General features: G+C 44.7%; 1 protein-coding gene across 1 annotated transcript; it reads right to left on the bottom strand.

The window, feature by feature from the left end:
- Window positions 1–995: 995 nt before the first annotated feature.
- LOC311524803 (cytochrome P450 2J2-like) lies at window positions 996–13,083 on the bottom strand. The gene is made up of 9 exons (XM_084636326.1): window positions 12,810–13,083; window positions 11,034–11,196; window positions 10,013–10,162; window positions 9,246–9,406; window positions 6,772–6,948; window positions 6,060–6,195; window positions 5,155–5,342; window positions 3,308–3,446; window positions 996–1,482 (listed from the first exon to the last, which is right to left on the bottom strand). The coding sequence occupies exons 1-9, from the start codon at window positions 13,017–13,019 to the stop codon at window positions 1,307–1,309; spliced, it is 1,500 nt and encodes a 499-aa protein (XP_084492452.1). The 5' UTR covers window positions 13,020–13,083; the 3' UTR covers window positions 996–1,306.
- Between the last annotated feature and the right edge of the window lie 4,144 nt (window positions 13,084–17,227).

The following is a 17,227-nucleotide window of genomic DNA, read 5'->3' as shown; positions in this document are numbered from 1 at the left end:
GGTGGGCAAACTTTTTGGCTCGAGGGCCACTTCAGGGTTGTAAAATGGTATGGAGGGCCGGGTAGGGAAGGCTGTGCCTCCCCATACAGCCTGGCCCCTGCCTCCTATCTGCCCCCTCCCACTTCTCACTCCCTTCAGAACCCCTGACCCATCCAACCCCCCTGCTCCTTGTCCACTGACTGCCCCTCCCAGGACCCCCTGCCCCTAACCACCCCCCCGGGACCCCACACCCTATCCAACCCGCCCTGCTCCCTATCCCCTGACTACCCTGGGATCCCCGACCCATCCATCCCTCCCCCACTCCTTGTCCCCTGACTACCCCCTTCCAGGACCCCCATCCCTAACTGCCCCCCCAGGACCCCAACCCCTATCCAACCCCCCCTGCTCCCTGTCCCCCCTAACCTCCCACCCCCTGAACCTCCGCCCCATCCCACTGCCCCCTGTCCCCTGACTGCCCCCAGGGACCTCCTGCCCTCCCCCCATCCCCTTACCCTTACCAGGCCGCTCAGAGCGGCAGGACAGGCTTATTTGAAAGCCTGGGAGGTGGGCGGGTGCAAGCCGCACTGCCTGCGTGGTGGCGTAGCTGCAGCGGAGGGGGAGGGGGAGGGGCCGGGGGCGAGCCTCCCCGGCCAGGAGCTCAGGGGCCGGGCAGGATGGTCTCACAGGCTGGATGTGGCCCGTGGGCCATAGTTTGCCCTCCCCTGATCCGAAGTCCATGTGGTTTCTCCGCCACTCTCCTGGCAGCAGGGTAGAGCCCTAATACTGCTGTATAGGTTAGGAATTCAAATCCCAATGTGGGCAGGTTTTAAAAATGAATTAGTATTAACTTTTTTAAGTTCTCTCCTGGTTGTGTTTTTTTCAGTGACATTTTTTAAAAAAAAAAATTGTTTTGAAAAAAGTTTCCATTGAAAAACTAAATACTGTATTTCATGAAAAACTGCAAATGAAACCAAATGTTCCTTTTGAAAGAATTCATGAAATATACTTACCTTTTTTCAATCAGATTGATATGGGAGTGGGAATTCTTAGGCCATCCTGAGTGTACATGCACACAGACTGGTATGGTAGGGACATAAGGAAGAGCTGCCGTCATGGTAAGATGTATCACAACAGCCAGAGCCCCTTTCCTAAATCAGGTTCCCAAATCATCCAGTTGCTGATATTGGGCCCCCGTTGGGTTATAAGAATGGAGGCAGGCAGGGAAATTTGGAGACATAGTGAACTGCAGATGCAGCCCTATATACTAGCACAGCAAACCCTAATTATTTTGAGAAATGGGGCAATGACGAAAATGTCCTGGCTTTCCCTACCGAGACAGCACACAGATCTGGTATGGCTGTGGGGAGAGAGTTAGTCCCATTCTGAACTGAAGACTTAGCTTCACGTCCTTCGGAGCTTGGAATGTGAATTTCTGGAGGAGGGTGGTGAAGAACAGGAACAGCTCTATTCTAGCCAGCTGCTCACCAAGGCAACCACGCTTTCCTGAAAAGAAGACAGTTGTGCACATCAGCCAGAGGATTCTTGTCAGAACAGTTTGGGTCTCATGACAAACGAGGCGTTAATTTCCCAAAGCAGCAATTTCGGAACAGCGAGGAAGAAGAGATGGTTTTGTCATCAGTTCCTCCCTTCTGAGTCCCTTTTTCCTGTTTTTAGGACTAAATTTTCCTTCACTTATAACTGTGGATGCTAAGGTTTACATTAATTATAACAGTACCTGTAACTCACGAAAGCTCATGCTCCAATAAATTGGTTAGTCTCTAAGGTGCCACAAGTCCTCCTTTTCTTTTTGCGAATACAGACTAACACGGCTGTTACTCTGAAAACAGTACCTCCGTAATTCCTTCTATTAATAGAAAAAATCATGTCTGAGAGCTCTTGGATGATCAGCCACATCTCTGCATAGCTATCGAAGGCCTAATCTACACACATTTTTATACCTGTATAACGATGTCTTTATTCTAGTGCCTAATCTCAGTGTAGCTTATTCCCCTTCCCATAACTGCATCCACACTAGAAAGGCGGTGATGTTTTAACTTATATTGATTAAACAAAAATCACACACATAACTGACAGAAATCTAGGAGGTGTGTATACTAATAAAGTTAACACACTACAATTTCTGTGTCTAGCTGATGTCTTACTTCCCTAACACTCGCAGCTACACACAGCTGTATTATTTCTTGATTAAAAAGTTAAAATAAAATAACATAGGTGAGGTGCAATCTTTCCCTGGCCTAGCTTCTCCATGACATAACACATGGTGTGCTGAACACACGCAGGTCTCGTCAGCATTATTACTAAAGAAGAAAGCTGTGTGTCCCTGAATCTTAGTTTCTAGATAGACTGCTTAAAAAGACAAGGGTATTACATACTTTCCTTAGCCACACATAGCAAATACCAATATTGCTTGTTCTTTTCATCTGCAAGAAAGCACTGATAGACCTTTATATAAACGAGGCTTGTGCAAACCTGTGAATCCCTGGTTCACATGCATTTTTGTTTCAGGAACTTAATGCTAAAGCTCTTATTGATTTAAATTGTGTGGGATCAGCCCTTAATGAGCCCAAGTGATGGAGAATACACCACGTTCTGTGGTAAAATGTTCTAAATGTTGATTGGTTTTTATGAGGGTGCTTCAGGGATCTCGCACACTTTTATCATCTTTACCACGTTTACTCCCCCTGCTGTCTCTCCCTACAACTGAAAAGAAGTGGTAAAAGGTGAGGAGGGCTATTCCTTCTGTCCTCACTCCTACATTCCCATCAAGTGAGGCAGGCTACTTTCTCTTTGTGCCCATCGTAGGGTATGTCTACACTGGAGCTGGTGCACTAGCACTAGAAGTGTATCCGTGGTGGCAAGAGCAGCTAGCCACCCAAGTATATTCGGAGGGTCTCGGAAGGGGGTGTACTCGGGACAGCTAGTCCATCCAGCTGCATGCACCACCACGGCTACACTTCTATTTTTAGCGCACTAGCTGACGCAGAGCAAGCATGGGTATATCACCCCCACCAAGAAAATTACACATACCACCAAGGACAGGAGGGCTGAGGCTGCTCTTTGCCGTCGCTGTGTCGAGCCTTGTTCTAGGAGAGAGCACTTGCTAAAGAATGACAAGGCCTCTCTACCTATGAAAAAAACTGCACAAGCTGAACCCACAAACTCTGGCCGTGATTTTCATTTCTGAGCTTTCTATTTTCCACTGTGCCTCTGTCACTGATAAACGTTGTGGGTTTTTTCTAAACTGAAACAGGGGAGAGGCCAAGACTTGGTGCTATAGTGCTAGTCGACAGAGTCAGACACATCTCACCTGCAGAGAATGGCAGGAAAGTTTCTCTTTTCTTGAACTGACCATCCTCCAGAAAATGCTTAGGATTAAAAGTCTGAGGGGTTTCCCACTCATTCTTGTCAAACAGCACAGATGTCAAATTGGGAATCAAAATGGTGCCCTAAAGAAAGAGAAAGAAAGGAATTTAAACCTTCCCTGATTCCATTTTTAATTGTGACCCGCAAAGAGGCAAAAAAGAAGGGGTCATGCCTTTCATTTTAATCTTTTATGATGTACAAAGAAGGCACAAAAGGATGTTTTTTTTTTTAAACAGGATAATTTTCCAGCCACTTTTTTACACTAAATTTATCTAGAATTTCAAATCTGGCTTTCCCTGGTCTGACTAAAAATCACTTCCCATCTCAACTAAACAGATTCATTTCCTTCACAGGTGTGATGTTATAGACCTACTAGTTTTCCCGCATCTCCTAGGAAGAACAGCGTAGGCAAGGTTGAATTTCTAATAGAAAAAAACAGGCAGAAAATATATAAACTCTCAGGTGTTCTCTATACAGCATAATACATCAAAAAGGAGCACAACCCATCCACCCACCTTTCTTTTTTAAGGGCCAAATTTTCAGGGATGTGGTGGTTGTTGGCCTTGAGTGATGTATATGTCTACAGTATATACCTATAGGCAAATCCAGCAAGTGCTCCTGCAAACTAACACTCATGTGTGCTAAAGTTCTTTTTTGCACTCCTAATTGAAGATATAATGCACTCTCATAGAATATCAGGGTTGGAAGGGACCTCAGGGGGTCATCTAGTCCAACCCCCTGCTCAAAGCAGCACCAATCCCCAACTCCCCAGAACCCAGATGACCCCCTCAAGGATTGAGCTTACAACCCTGGGTTTAGCAGGCCAATGCTCAAACCACTGAGCTATCCCTCCCCCCACTCACCTCCTGCTACTGTGTGAAAATATTTCCCAAAAGTTATATTAATGAAGGGTTATTGTCAGCAGAATGGAAGGTTGACACAGGCAATGGTCTCCTGTGCACACTTGCTGGTAGAATGGTCTTCTGCCTGGCTGACCTCCAGAATGAGCTCACTGCCCTTGAGCATGGATTTGTCCCCATTTCACTGAGGATCAGTCCACAAGCCGGAGAGGAAGAATGCACCCAGGTGTTAGGACCTGAGGAGAGCTTCTGCTGGACATACTCAGGGAACGTGGGGTAGGAATTCCAGCCTGCTCCCTTACATGGGGAGAAAGTGTGGCTCAGCAGCATGGCAAGGTGGAGTCAGAAAAGCAGCAGCTTGAGAAGAAAGCAGTTCAGAATTCTGGAGCTGCTGGAGACGAGATACGCCCCACCTGTAAAAAGCAGCAGCCACTCCCATCTGCAGACACCAAAACCCAGACCCTCATTTAGGCACATAACTGCCACTGATTTCCAAAAGAGTTAGGTGCCTAGATACCTTTAAATCTTTGCATCCAAGAGCCTGGCTGACCTTTCATGAGTCAATAGGCACAGTGGAGAACTTGTGCTGGACCTAATTCTTAGTCCTTTTACGATGGTTTCACGCAATTAAAAATAAACAACTTACATCATGTTTTATGAAGACAGACTGCAAAAGTCTGCTCTAGATTCCAACTTCCTCAAAGCTTGAGAATGTGAGCATCCAAGGTTTTGGTTAAGGAATTTTAGCCCAATATAGAAATAGTTGTAAAATGCAGCTCTGGATCTGAGTTGATTCCCAGAATGGGTTCAGATTCAGAACGGGGTCCTCCTGGGTGCGAAGGTGTTTCTATCGGGGACTTTGGTTTGGGCTCATCTCCACTAATTTCTTAAACCAAGATAAGAAAGAAAATCATATTTCCTTCCAGCTTACTTTCGGCACATAGAATCCGGCCAGTGTAGTGTCACTAGTTGCCATTCTGGGCACATTTAAAGGCACGATGTTGCTTATCCTTTGCACTTCATGAATAACTGCATTGGTGTATGGCATGTTGTCCCTGTCACCCATGGCTGGCTGGCGAGACTGGCCAATCACTGCGTCAATCTCCACTTGCACTCTCTCTACGAAAAGAGCAGAGTTCACCACTGGTATGAGAATAAACAATATGTTCTTGAAACAACGGGCTTAAGTTGTGCAGGGTTCAGAGTTCATTGATTTTAAGGCTATACCTAATAAAGCTTAAGTCAAGCACTGGAAACAGCATCAATCTCAACGTAGAGATCTGAACATACAAATACATAAGAAAACTACAGCTGGTTAGCCACAGACAAATATAGTGGTAAGGAGGTGAGAGGAATTTTAAAATGTAATTCAGGCATAATAGGAAGACCTCCTTTTATACCTATATGGAAGTCAAGGGGCATTTACTCCACTTCTCAAAATCAAATGTAAAGGCATTATCAATACCTGTTTTGTCCCTGTTCAAAATAGCAAAGTCAATTACTGGCTGACCCAAGAGATATCTGAGCATGAAAATATTTATCTGCTGGTTTTCTCTGTCAGGCAAGACTCTCAAATTTTGTGGGCACAGGGTTATTCCAGCAGCTTTCCAAGAGTCCAAGAACTGCACCTATTTTGCATTAAATGAAGCAGATTATATCTGCCATTATTTTCAACACAGGTCCCCCCTGTAGCCTGCATGGGTCACATCTCAAGGCTGAAGAGGATTTAATAAATCAACATTCTGAGTTCTGTGAAAAGACCCCGCTGTGGCAAGGGTTAAGGGTAGAAATTCAAGAGCTATTAAGAAGTGAGAAATATAAATCATTACCATCTACCTTGAATGTCTGGATATATGGCCATGTACAGCAGAGCCCAGCGGAGGGTTGTAGATGTTGTCTCAGTTCCAGCAAAAAAAAGATCCAGTGTGGAAAATAAGAGATTTTCTTCATGGAAACTGGGGTCGGCGTCAGCCTTAGAATAAAGATATACGTGGGTGGGACTACTTTGGTGTATTAGTATTATACAAAACATCATTCCAGGCTCAATTTTGCAACGTGCTGGGTGCCCTGAATTTCCATTGCCTTCAGTGAGAGTTGAGAGCACCAGCACCTCACAGGACAGTACCATTAGATAGAAAGACTGTGCTTTTAGCACCATTCTTGAGAATGAAAAGTTTAAGCTGATACTAGGTGTGAGCAGAGGGCCTGCTGAAGTCAATGAAAGACTCCCAGGCACTTCAACCAGCTTTGGGTCTGGCCCCTAAAGCACAAGGTAACCTTACATTTTTAGGCCCCAATTCAGCAAAGCACTCAAGCATCCGAGTCGTCCCTCTGACTTCAGTGAGCCTGCTCTCCCCTGCTTAAAGGAAAACGTGCTTAAAGGCTTTGCTGAATCAGTTCCATCCTACCTGGGGTTTCTAACTGTAAATTAATGGCGGGTCAGATGCTCAGACAACTCAACTGGTGAGCCCTGTTACTGTCATTCTACTTCCAATTTTTAAAACAAAAAGTGCTTTGTTCCTGTTCACTTTGTTCTTTGCACTCTTACCTTTGCAATTTCCGTCAGATAACAGTCAATGAAGTCTCTGGGTTCAGATGGATTCCAGTCCTCTTTATGCTTTGCAATCATTTCCCTCACAAAACACTTCAGTTTTTCCCAGTTTTTAAAAATGGTGTGATGGGGTCCAGGTATCCACTTCATTATGGTGGGGAAGGAGTTATACAGCTTTTGACATACAAACAGCACACAATACGTTTTAGCCTCGTTTTAGAAAAGTGCTGATTAATACACTCACATGCATTTTGCTGAAGACACCGTGTTTATTAAACCACATTAATACATAATAGTATTATGGACGTGCTCAGAGCCCTCAGGACCCCAGTGTGGTAGGCAGTTCATATATACATAACAGTCAGCCCTGACTTGAGGCCCCGAGAATTCAAAGAGACAGAACAGACAAAGGGTGAGATAAAGGAAATATTATCACCATTTTAGAGAGTGAGCATTGAGGCAGAGAAAGATTAAGTGACTTGGCCAAGACCGCACAGGCATCTGTTACAGAGCCAGAAAGTGAAGCTGGGTGTCCTGAGTCCCAGTGCAGAGTTTTAACCACAAGCCCATTCTTTCTCGTTAAGATATGCACTGTGTTCTCTCCGCCCACTGCTGGGCTCGTCACCGGCTACTGCTCCTATTGCTTTGGCGCCCCCTACAGGAAAATGCACTGTATTACCTGAGGCTGTGTGTTAGCAGCCACTTCAGATGGCTGAATGGCCACCCTGGTAATGATTCGTTGATTTACTAGGGAGGAAGGATATAAAGGTCACCAGGCAGGCACTGTGCTTTGCCTCTCAACATGACCGCTGGTGCAGTGGCAGGATTATGTCTCATCTCAGCCACTATGCTGTGCTGAACTGGGAGGCAACAAGAGGAGAAAGGTCCAACAGGGGCTCGGTAACAATGTGTCCCTGGAAACCATGATCGTCCCTGATTTCAGGGCCTATGTCAGAGAGCCAGTACCATTATGAAACACAGTGCTTTGTCCCTGCAAATGGGGCCACCAGAAGAAGCTGCCAGCTGGACGAGACCTTGACCTTGAGAGTAGGTTGGCTTTGCCTCTGGGGGTCACCTCCCACTAGGCCTGTTGCGTAATAACACCTTGCCATCTTCACTGCCACAAGAGTATCCAGCGAATCTACCCCCCGCCACACAGGTCCTTTAGCCAACCCTGCCCTGAGCACAGAGTCCAATGCACAGTGTGACAGCAAGAAATGGAGTTGCTTGGGAGTAGCGAGGATTTGGCACTTTTTCTTCTTCCTCTCACCTACTCACACCTCCCTGATGCCCACTGAAACATCCCACTGGGTCGTCAGCCCCATTAGAGATCACACTAAGTGCCTGTGGGTTGGTGGCACTGGCATAGAGAAGTCAGACTGAGGATCTGCCAGGATAGCTTCATGCAGGCCAGGTGAAAGAGATTGGTTTCAGAGTAGCAGCCGTGTTAGTCTGTATCCGCAAAAAGAAAAGGAGTACTTGTGGCATCTTAGAGACTAACCAATTTATTTGAGCATAAGCTTTCATGAGCTATAGCTCACTTCATCGGATGCATGCAGTGGAAAATACAGTGGGGAGATTTTATATACACAGAGAACATGAAACAATGGGTGTTACCATACACACTGTAAGGAGAGTGATCAGGTAAGGTGAGCTATTACCAGCAGGAGAGAAAAAAACCTTTTGTAGTGATAATCAGGGCGGGCCATTTCCAGCAGTTGACAGGAACGTGTGAGGAACAGTGGGGGAAGGGGGGAATAAACATGGAAAAATAGTTTTACTTTGTGTGATGACTCATCCACTCCCAGTCTTTATTCAAGCCTAATGTAATGGTGTCCAATTTGCAAATTAATTCCAATTCAGCAGTCTCTCACTGGAGTCTGTTTTTGAAATTTTTTGTTGAAGAATTGCCACTTTTAGGTCTGTAGTCGAGTGACCAGAGAGATTGAAGTGTTCTCTGACTGGTTTTTGAATGTTATAATTCCTGACGTCTGATTTGTGTCCATTTATTCTTTTATGTAGAGACTGTGCAGTTTGACCAATGTACATGGCAGAGGGGCTTGCTGGCACATTCATGTTCTCTCTGTATATAAAATCTCCCCACTGTATTTTCCATTGCATGCATCCGATGAAGTGAGCTGTAGCTCACGAAAGCTTATGCTCAAATAAATTTGTTAGTCTCTAAAGTGCCACAAGTCCTCCTTTTCTTTTTTTTTAGGTGAAAGAGACTAACCAGAGGGGGTACTGAGGTGGAGAGAGATTTGTTGGGGAAATGAGAGCCTGGTTACCCCAGTCAGGCTATGGTAGAAGTGAATCTGGGACGACATTGTCACGCTCAGTCCTGCTTCCACTGAAACTGCTTATGCTCAAATAAATTGGTTAGTCTCTAAGTGCCACATGTACTCCTTTTCTTTTTGCTTGGGATTTTGCCATTGATTTCATGTTTACAGTCAAAATCAAACAAGTGCTACCTGGTTCCAAATAGTTCCCTGAAGGTACAAAGTCTCATCGATCAACTGCAGTAACTTCTGGAAGTGACTATCCTGATAGTCAAACCTGTCCCCAAAAGTGATGGAACAGATAACGTTGGAAACAGCATTGTTAATTTTAAAGTGAGGGTCAAAAGGTTCCTCTGGAAGAGAAAAGGAGAGAAATCGATGTTCTTGTTTCTTACAAAAGGGGAAGAAAGTTGCTGACAGACATAAACTATTTGATGTGTATGAAATCCATTAATAAAACCTGAGAATATGCATTTTTCACACACACCCACACACGCATACATATCCCTTGAGCAACGTTTGCTGCATTTCACACAGGTCTCTGGCTTTGTTATAGTACAAGGAGGTTTTACATACATGTGATTATGAACCAGTTTCTCTCCATGGTCATTAATCTTGGCAATGAACACTTCTGTGGGACTGTTTTGTAAATTTGTGTGGGTACGTAGAGTCTGAAGGCAAGCTGACGACTCAGCATTTCATGCCATTACTGACCAATATAAAAACATGAATCCCAAACACCACCAAACTTTTGGATCCGTATCCAGATCTGGACCGTGGCACCAAGGTGTATATATGTCTAATGGGCTAAGCCAATCCCTCATCTGAACTGAGGGTTAGGAAAGTTCTGGATTCAAACATCACATTTCAGGCACATCTCTGTTGTTTCACGTTCATTGACAAAGAAGAGCCACAATTTTTGATAGAACAATTAAAGTGTCATTCTCTCTAGTTCTCACCTTTTTCTTCTTCAATTGCATCTGTGAGGTATCTGCTCTCCTCCTGTATTCGTTCTTCCAAGCTCCTCTTCCCCAGGCCAAAGTTTCTTAGAGTTGATAAAGCAAATCTTCTTTGTTGTTTCCAGCCATGTCCATTAGAGTTGACTAATCCTGGGGTGAAAAATGACACCTGGTGTATTCAGAGTAACAGCCGTGTTAGTCTGTATTCGCAAAAAGAAAAGGAGGACTTGTGGCACCTTAGAGACTAACCAATTTATTTGAGCATAAGCTTTCATGAGCGACAGCTACAGCTCACTTCATCGGATGCATGGTGTATTGTAATGGTCATCAGAAGATTAGAAAACTTTAACACTCCTTTCCTTTTTCAAGTTTAAGTGAGGCCTGGCTATCTTTCCACAGGATATTTTCTTCTGTTCTGTTTGCCATGCTCATCGCTATTATAACTATTATATCAGAGTGCCTGGGCTCTAGCAATGGTGGGGTCATGTCCAACATGCAGAAGGTACACTTTTACAGAATGTACATAGAGCTGAGGTTGACAGAAGTAGGTCTCAATGCCGATCATGAATGAGGTTGGAAGATGCAATTTTGAGGGATTTCAGAAGTCTAAATCCTCCCACACTGACTCTTGCTGAAGGAAAACTTGCAAGGGACCATCCAGGAGGGAAGTCCATTCTACTTGCCATCACAGCTCCGTGGTAGCCATGTGACTCTCTGCTGCTGCCACCAGGGATGTAAACATGAGAAGTCAATGAGACATGAGCACATGTGTAAGTATTTGCAGAATTGAGGAAATTACTAAGGCCCAGATCCTCAAAGGTATTTAGGTGCCTAACTCCCATTGATTTTACTAGAAGTTAAACACCTTTGGACCTAAGTTACTACCCCAAAGCAGACTTCAATGAGACTGTTCACGTGCATAAAGTGAAGCCCATTTGTAAGTGTATGCAGGATCGGTGCCTTGATTATTAAAAATGTTACACCTGAAATACTTGAAGAAAAAGATAAAAAAGAAACTTACCAAACGTACCGAAGATTTCGTAGATAAGAGGCATTTGTGGGCGATCAAGAAAGTATTCACCCTGATGGACAAGCACATCCTTCACCAGCTGGAATCCATTTACAATCACAAATGTCAGGTTACCAGACTGCATGCTGAAAATGTTGCCATATTTTCCAGCAAGCTGGGGGGAAGAAAAGAGCATGTGGCTTAGTTCATATTTAATTTGTTTGATAATGAGAGCTAGAGCCCATGTGATGACTTCTTACTTTTTTTACAATTATTATTATTTATTATTTGTATTACAATAGCACTTAAGGTCCCAGCAGTTCAAGCACTGATTAAAAAGACAGACCCTTTTCCAAAAGAGATCACAACTGGATATAACAGGTGGATGAAGCATATAAATGGGGAGGAAAATGAGGTAACGGTAAAACAAGCATATCTAAGGACAGTGAATGCCCTGTGCCTTTTCCTAAGGGATGTCAAAATAAAACAGACCTTCTGGTAAATAATAATTATTGACAATCAGCCCACTCTAAGCTGAGAGGAGCAGACACCTTCCTGGCTGGTAGCAATACTGACTGTAGATAAGTTGCCCTTCAATGATCATTCCTATAGTGAAGAAATCAACACTCTGGTTTAAACAAAACACACTCTAGTTCTGTCAGAAGCACCCCTTCCTTCTGGCCTACACCCACCTCACAATATACTACGTAGCCCCCTGGGACACTTGGGGTGTGACTGAAAGCTGCGGAGAACAAATTACTGTCTTCCATGGAGGCCTGTGTGAAAGGAACCCATTCTAGCCCTTGCAAGGGGACGGCCCTCACAAATAACCTTCTAAATTCCCTTGGGCTTCATAAGTCACTTTCTAACCCCTTATGAGCTCCCAGTTAATCACATCCTCCCTCGTAGGGCAGGGTGCTTCCAACCCTTGCCCAACTCCCCGTACTCCTTACAAGTTTTTACCAAGCCTGCATTCTTCGCAAACCTGTTAAAACCCTGTAATTAAATTCCCTCAAGCCCTTTTGAAACGTCACTGAAAGTTCCCACACAACCTAGTTCCTTGTGAACTCTTTCCAACCCCGATGAGCACCAACCTCAAACCCTACACAGTCTCTTCCAAGTCTCAGTCCTTCGATACTTGGTAACTTTTTATGAGCCACTTCTTACCTGGTAAGTCCTTGTGGGCCTGCTCCTGCATTGCCCAACCCCCTGCACACATTGCAAGCCCCCTGTCACACTCACAACTCCCCACTAGCTACCTTCAAGCCAGGGTACATTGTGCACTGCATCAGACACTGCCATCCACATGTAATCAGGCCTCAATTCGCTGATACATCAAATCTAATTTAAACTGTACCCCAGCACAAAGCAGACATAAACCTGGAGGATCCTACCTCCTGAGGATTTCCAGGTGGAAAGGAGTCCACAGATGGGACCCCCCACATCCTGGACATTGGCTGAGGGAAAAGGGGTATGACCAGAGGTTTCCCTGTGCTCTGGTAATCCCAGGCAGCAGGCTTCCGGAATGGCCCACTGGGCCAGCTACTGTTAGTAGCTGGTACAACACAGATCAGTCTAGAGATGGCCCTAATTTATGCCAGGGGCCAGAACAGCACCAGAACAACCCCAAGGTCATGGCAGTGGAGAGGTTGTGCCATCATGAGTTGTGCCATACATCTTCAGGCGCAGCTGAGGGTCTGACCCAGGGCCTCTCTCACCCACCATTCCCTGGTTAAAAAAAACCTCTTGCAAACGGAACTCCTATCCTTGCTCCCCTTCCCCACTTACCTTCTCTATGGAGCTATGGGGCTGTTTGAAATCCAGATGGAGCATGTGGCCCAGGAAGGGCAGGGGCAAAGGTCCTGGAGGGAAATTCTTCGGCCGTCTCCTTTTCATGCAGTCAGCAATCAGCAGGAACAGGCCTAAGAACACGACCAGTGTCTGAAAGGGCATGCTCTGCCAGAGCCACATTAACCCAGGGACAGCCTGCAGCAGCATCTTCCCCGGCCAGGTGCATACCTGCAGCTGTATGAGGGACCAGTGACTGGGGTAGAGGGAAACCTGAGAGCAGCAGGCACAGCCCTGACCATCCACTTGCTGCTGACACTGGTGGAGGACAAAGTTTATAAGCAAAATCAACACGCCCTCAAACAGCTACACAACAGCTTTTGATGCCAGAGTCCTAACCCGGAAACCCTGCTAGAGCCCCCTCTCCTGGTTCCTTCAACTCACTGGGAAAGATTTGTCAGATTTTTCCTCCTTAGTTATAATTTCTCATTTTCTCCTGGTTCTTTTAAAAATTCAATTACAGATTCTCTCCTCCCACATCCTCTGTCATGAAAACTATCCAGTAAAACCAGATTTTCTACAAATCTGGTAGTCAGGAATGCAAAAGAACTTTTTACAGTAGGTGATAAATGTTTTGAAAGCATCATTTTTATTGCAATTCTTGTTTTGATGGCTTATGTTCGAGCCTGATGCCGCATTCTCTGAGCAATCAACTCCCATTGTCCTCCATAACAAGGTTTTTTTTTCTTTTTTGGCTCCCCTCACCAAGGTATTGGGCCACTTTACAATTATACATTTACTGGCCATTTCATTTAAGAATTTAGGCCCCAGGCCTGCAACGAGATCGAAGAGGGGGCCACAGTGATTAGGTTACATTATTAGAATTGAACATACCAATTGCAGTAGTTCCAAGAGGCCAGTCAGATGGGGACCCGTTGCACTAGGTGCTCTACAAACATACCATAAACGACAGTCTCTGCCCCAAAAAGCTTGCAGTAAAAGGCAGCAGTTCAGGAAACGAGCCCGATTCAGAAATGGTGCTTAAGCACATGCTTAACTTTAAGCACAGGCTTAAGTCTCACTGAAATCAATTAAGTATGTACTTGAAACTAAACAAGTGTGTAACTCCTTTCCTAAAGCAGGGTCTAGGAGCCCAACCAGCTGTTGAGCTTCAGTGATTTACTTTCCAGAAACGCTGTCATGGTGCTGTTGGTAATGTTCCCCCTATATTGTTGTGCGTCCATATTCTCCCATATGTGTACTACTCTACCCTTTGGCATACACAGCAATTTGCTATATTTAAACACACACACACACAGAGGCACACAGAATCTAAGTTTTAAATGGTTTCATAAGAATATTTATATTTTTAAAAAGTGGACACGGGGCCAGGTGTGCAAAGCGAACACAAGCTGGCTTCCATTTGAGTGCAATGCTACATTGCACATTCACTTTTGGGAAACTAGTACCTGTGTGTGCAATACAGAGCCTTTACACACACAGGCTGGACAATTGTTTGGGTATGTGTCAATTGCACCACTTCTGGCCACGCAGCTGTTTCTGTGCATGCATATACCATCTTTGGGGAAATTTGGCACATGGTGGGAGCCACCATTAATTCAGAGCCAAACACAGCAGAGTGGACCCATTGATTTCAAAGGGATTACTCACGTGACTAACTATTCAACAAAGTTAGTGAGAGGTTTAAAAATCTAACCCTAAATGTTTGGATTTTTTTTTTGAATGATTTTTTTCCTGCTATCAACAATTTCTTTTAAAGAAAAAGTTAAATCAATTCTTCTTTGCTATGGAATTTAATGAGAAAGCTAAAGACTATTTTCATTTCCCTGGCATAAGGACACACTCTGGGTCTGATCTACAAGGGGACCACTCCCATGAATAAACTCACATGTTTAAGCCTTTACAGGATCAGACCGTAAACTTTCAAAACTCTTTCTTCTTGTCATTGGTTCTCTGTCCCATTTTACCTATGAGTGATGTCAGGAAGGAAAAGTTATAGCAATGGGCTGGTTCTGTGTCTGAAATAGAAAATGAAATAGACCAGGCTTTGCATTATGAGCTACACTTGTGCCTCAAACAAATTGTGTGCATGTATCATAGGTAAGGTTGCTATCTGGATGGTTTTTAAGCTGCCTGGCTGGTATTTGTGGTGCCTTTTTGATTAAAAGATTTAATCTGCCATTTGTGTTTTCATGTCATAGCGCTCTACAGTTCACACCCCTGTAGTCTGCACTGTGGTGCTGTGTCAGGATAAGGTAGACACATGATTAAAATAGCCTAAAACTACACATACATGTGCGTGTGGGTGTAAACTGTGTTCCTCTAAAACCTTTTAGACATAATTAGCCATAGTCAGCACTAGGACCCTTTTCATCGAGGGGAGAAGGGGGAGTTGGCCAATGGCTGGTTTTTCTTTGCCTTGGAGGTGGTAACCCTAATCATAGGTCTCAAATGGACTCACATGAAATCGAATGTATATAGTGAACACAAAGAGTAGCCCTTAAAACGTCTGGAAGATCCAGATCCCTTACATTTTTTCTTTAGAAAAATTATGAGATTCTAAGCACAAAGCCTTAATTAAAAATGAACTAGGATTAAAATGATCAAAGTACAGCTCATTTGCAAAATCCCCATCTCTGAATAATAGATGCTGTGATGATATGTGCTGAGGACTCTCCCATGTGGCATAAATGGGCAATTACACAATAATTGCTCAGCAACAACAGCCAGATTATTCTATTCCTTGAGATTTCTATTGAAAGTCAGTGGAAATGTGCTTTATTTACTCTCTTATTTTTCCTGTTAATTAGTGAGTGTCTCATATCAAAAGAAAATGTCACTTATGAAAAGTAGAAAACCCTCATGAAAAATCTTTGTGGTATCTATATTCTACACCTATTAGCAAACAAAAGGCAGTCGATTTAGCAATATAAAACATAAAAAGTTTTTCTTATCTTATCAATATTTTGGCCACATGAATGGGCAAGACCTCTACAAATTACAATTCCAGATTAAATGTGGGTGGGTTTCTAAATAATTAATAGTCTTTAATAATAGGCCTAAGAAATGAGAACCCTTAAAGAGATAAATGTATATAGACACAAGGACTTTCACACAAGAGAAATCTTTAAATATGTTACTTATTCACCTCCTTAGAAGTTCTTTCCAGCAGGGAAAATATCGTCTCTATGGGACACAATTACTTCTGGCATAAGGAGTCAGAGGAGGGGAGACCAGGGGTTCGTATGGAGGCACTAGTAAAGGAGACAGTGTTATCTACTGGATAGAGCACTGGAATAGGACTCAGGAAACATGGGTTCTAGTTTGGGCTCTATCACGGGCCTGCTGGACGCAAATCACTGCTCCACTATATGCCTTAATTTCTCCATCTGTAAAATGGGAATAATGACATTAATCTCCTGTGTAAAGGGCTTTGGGATCTACTGATTAAAAAGCCACTCTATAAATTCTTAGTATTATTATTATAAGGCCTCTGCACAAATGCCTCAGTATTCTGCAGATGTCTCATGATGATTTTAGGGTACCCACGGCAGGTGAGGAGGGCTACCACCTCTGTTGGGTGAAAACCTTGCTCCTGGAAGATGTGGAGGAAATGAAGTGAGTTGAAACAAAGAGTTTTATGATCCTGCTGTGCACTTTTCCCATGAAAGCCATGATGTGGCTTTAAAGTTGTATTTATTAACAGCTTGTTAGCAGGAAACAATAATGAACAATAATGATTAAGGCTGCAAGTTTGTCACCAATTCCGTGACTTTCTGGGACCTCTGTGACTTCTGCAGTGGCCATTGCGGCTGGGGGCCACTTGAGCAGTGCAAGTGGCCCCTGGGCCAGCTGCAGTGGCTGCTGCTGGGGCACTCTCAGGTCCCTGCCCCCCCACAGCAGTAGCAGGAGTTTGGGTGTGGGAGGGGGCTCAGGGCTTAGGATTGGGGCACTGGAGGAGGTGAGGGCTGTGAGTGGTGATTACCTCAGGGGGGCTCCCCAGCAGCAGCAAATTCCCTCAGCTCCTAGGCGGAGGCATGGCCAGACAGCTTTGTGTGCTGCCTCCACCTGCAAGCACTGCCCCCGCAGCTCCCATTAGCCACGATTCCCAGCCAATAGGAACTGCAGAGCTGGTGCTCGGGGTTGAGGCAGCGCACAGAGCTGCCTGCCCACATCTCCACCTAGTAGCTGAGGGAGGGAGATGTTGCTGCTTGTGGGGAGGCGCGGAGCCAGGTAGGGAGCCTGCCAGCCCCGCCAACTGTCCCCCCAGCACCTGCTGGGGTCCCAAGCCACATGCCACTGCCCTTCCCCCCCCTAGCATCAGCGAGGTTTTTCCAAGCCCCCAGCAGCACACATAGCGCCCTCCAGGCAGCCTTCCCCCAGCACCCCTTGCACTC

The sequence above is a fragment of the Lepidochelys olivacea genome, assembly GCF_965140295.1.
Source record: "Lepidochelys olivacea isolate rLepOli2 genome assembly, chromosome: 8".
NCBI lineage: Eukaryota > Metazoa > Chordata > Testudines > Cheloniidae > Lepidochelys > Lepidochelys olivacea.
Note: the sequence above shows the minus strand (reverse complement) of the source record. Positions and strands in the feature narration are given on the sequence as shown.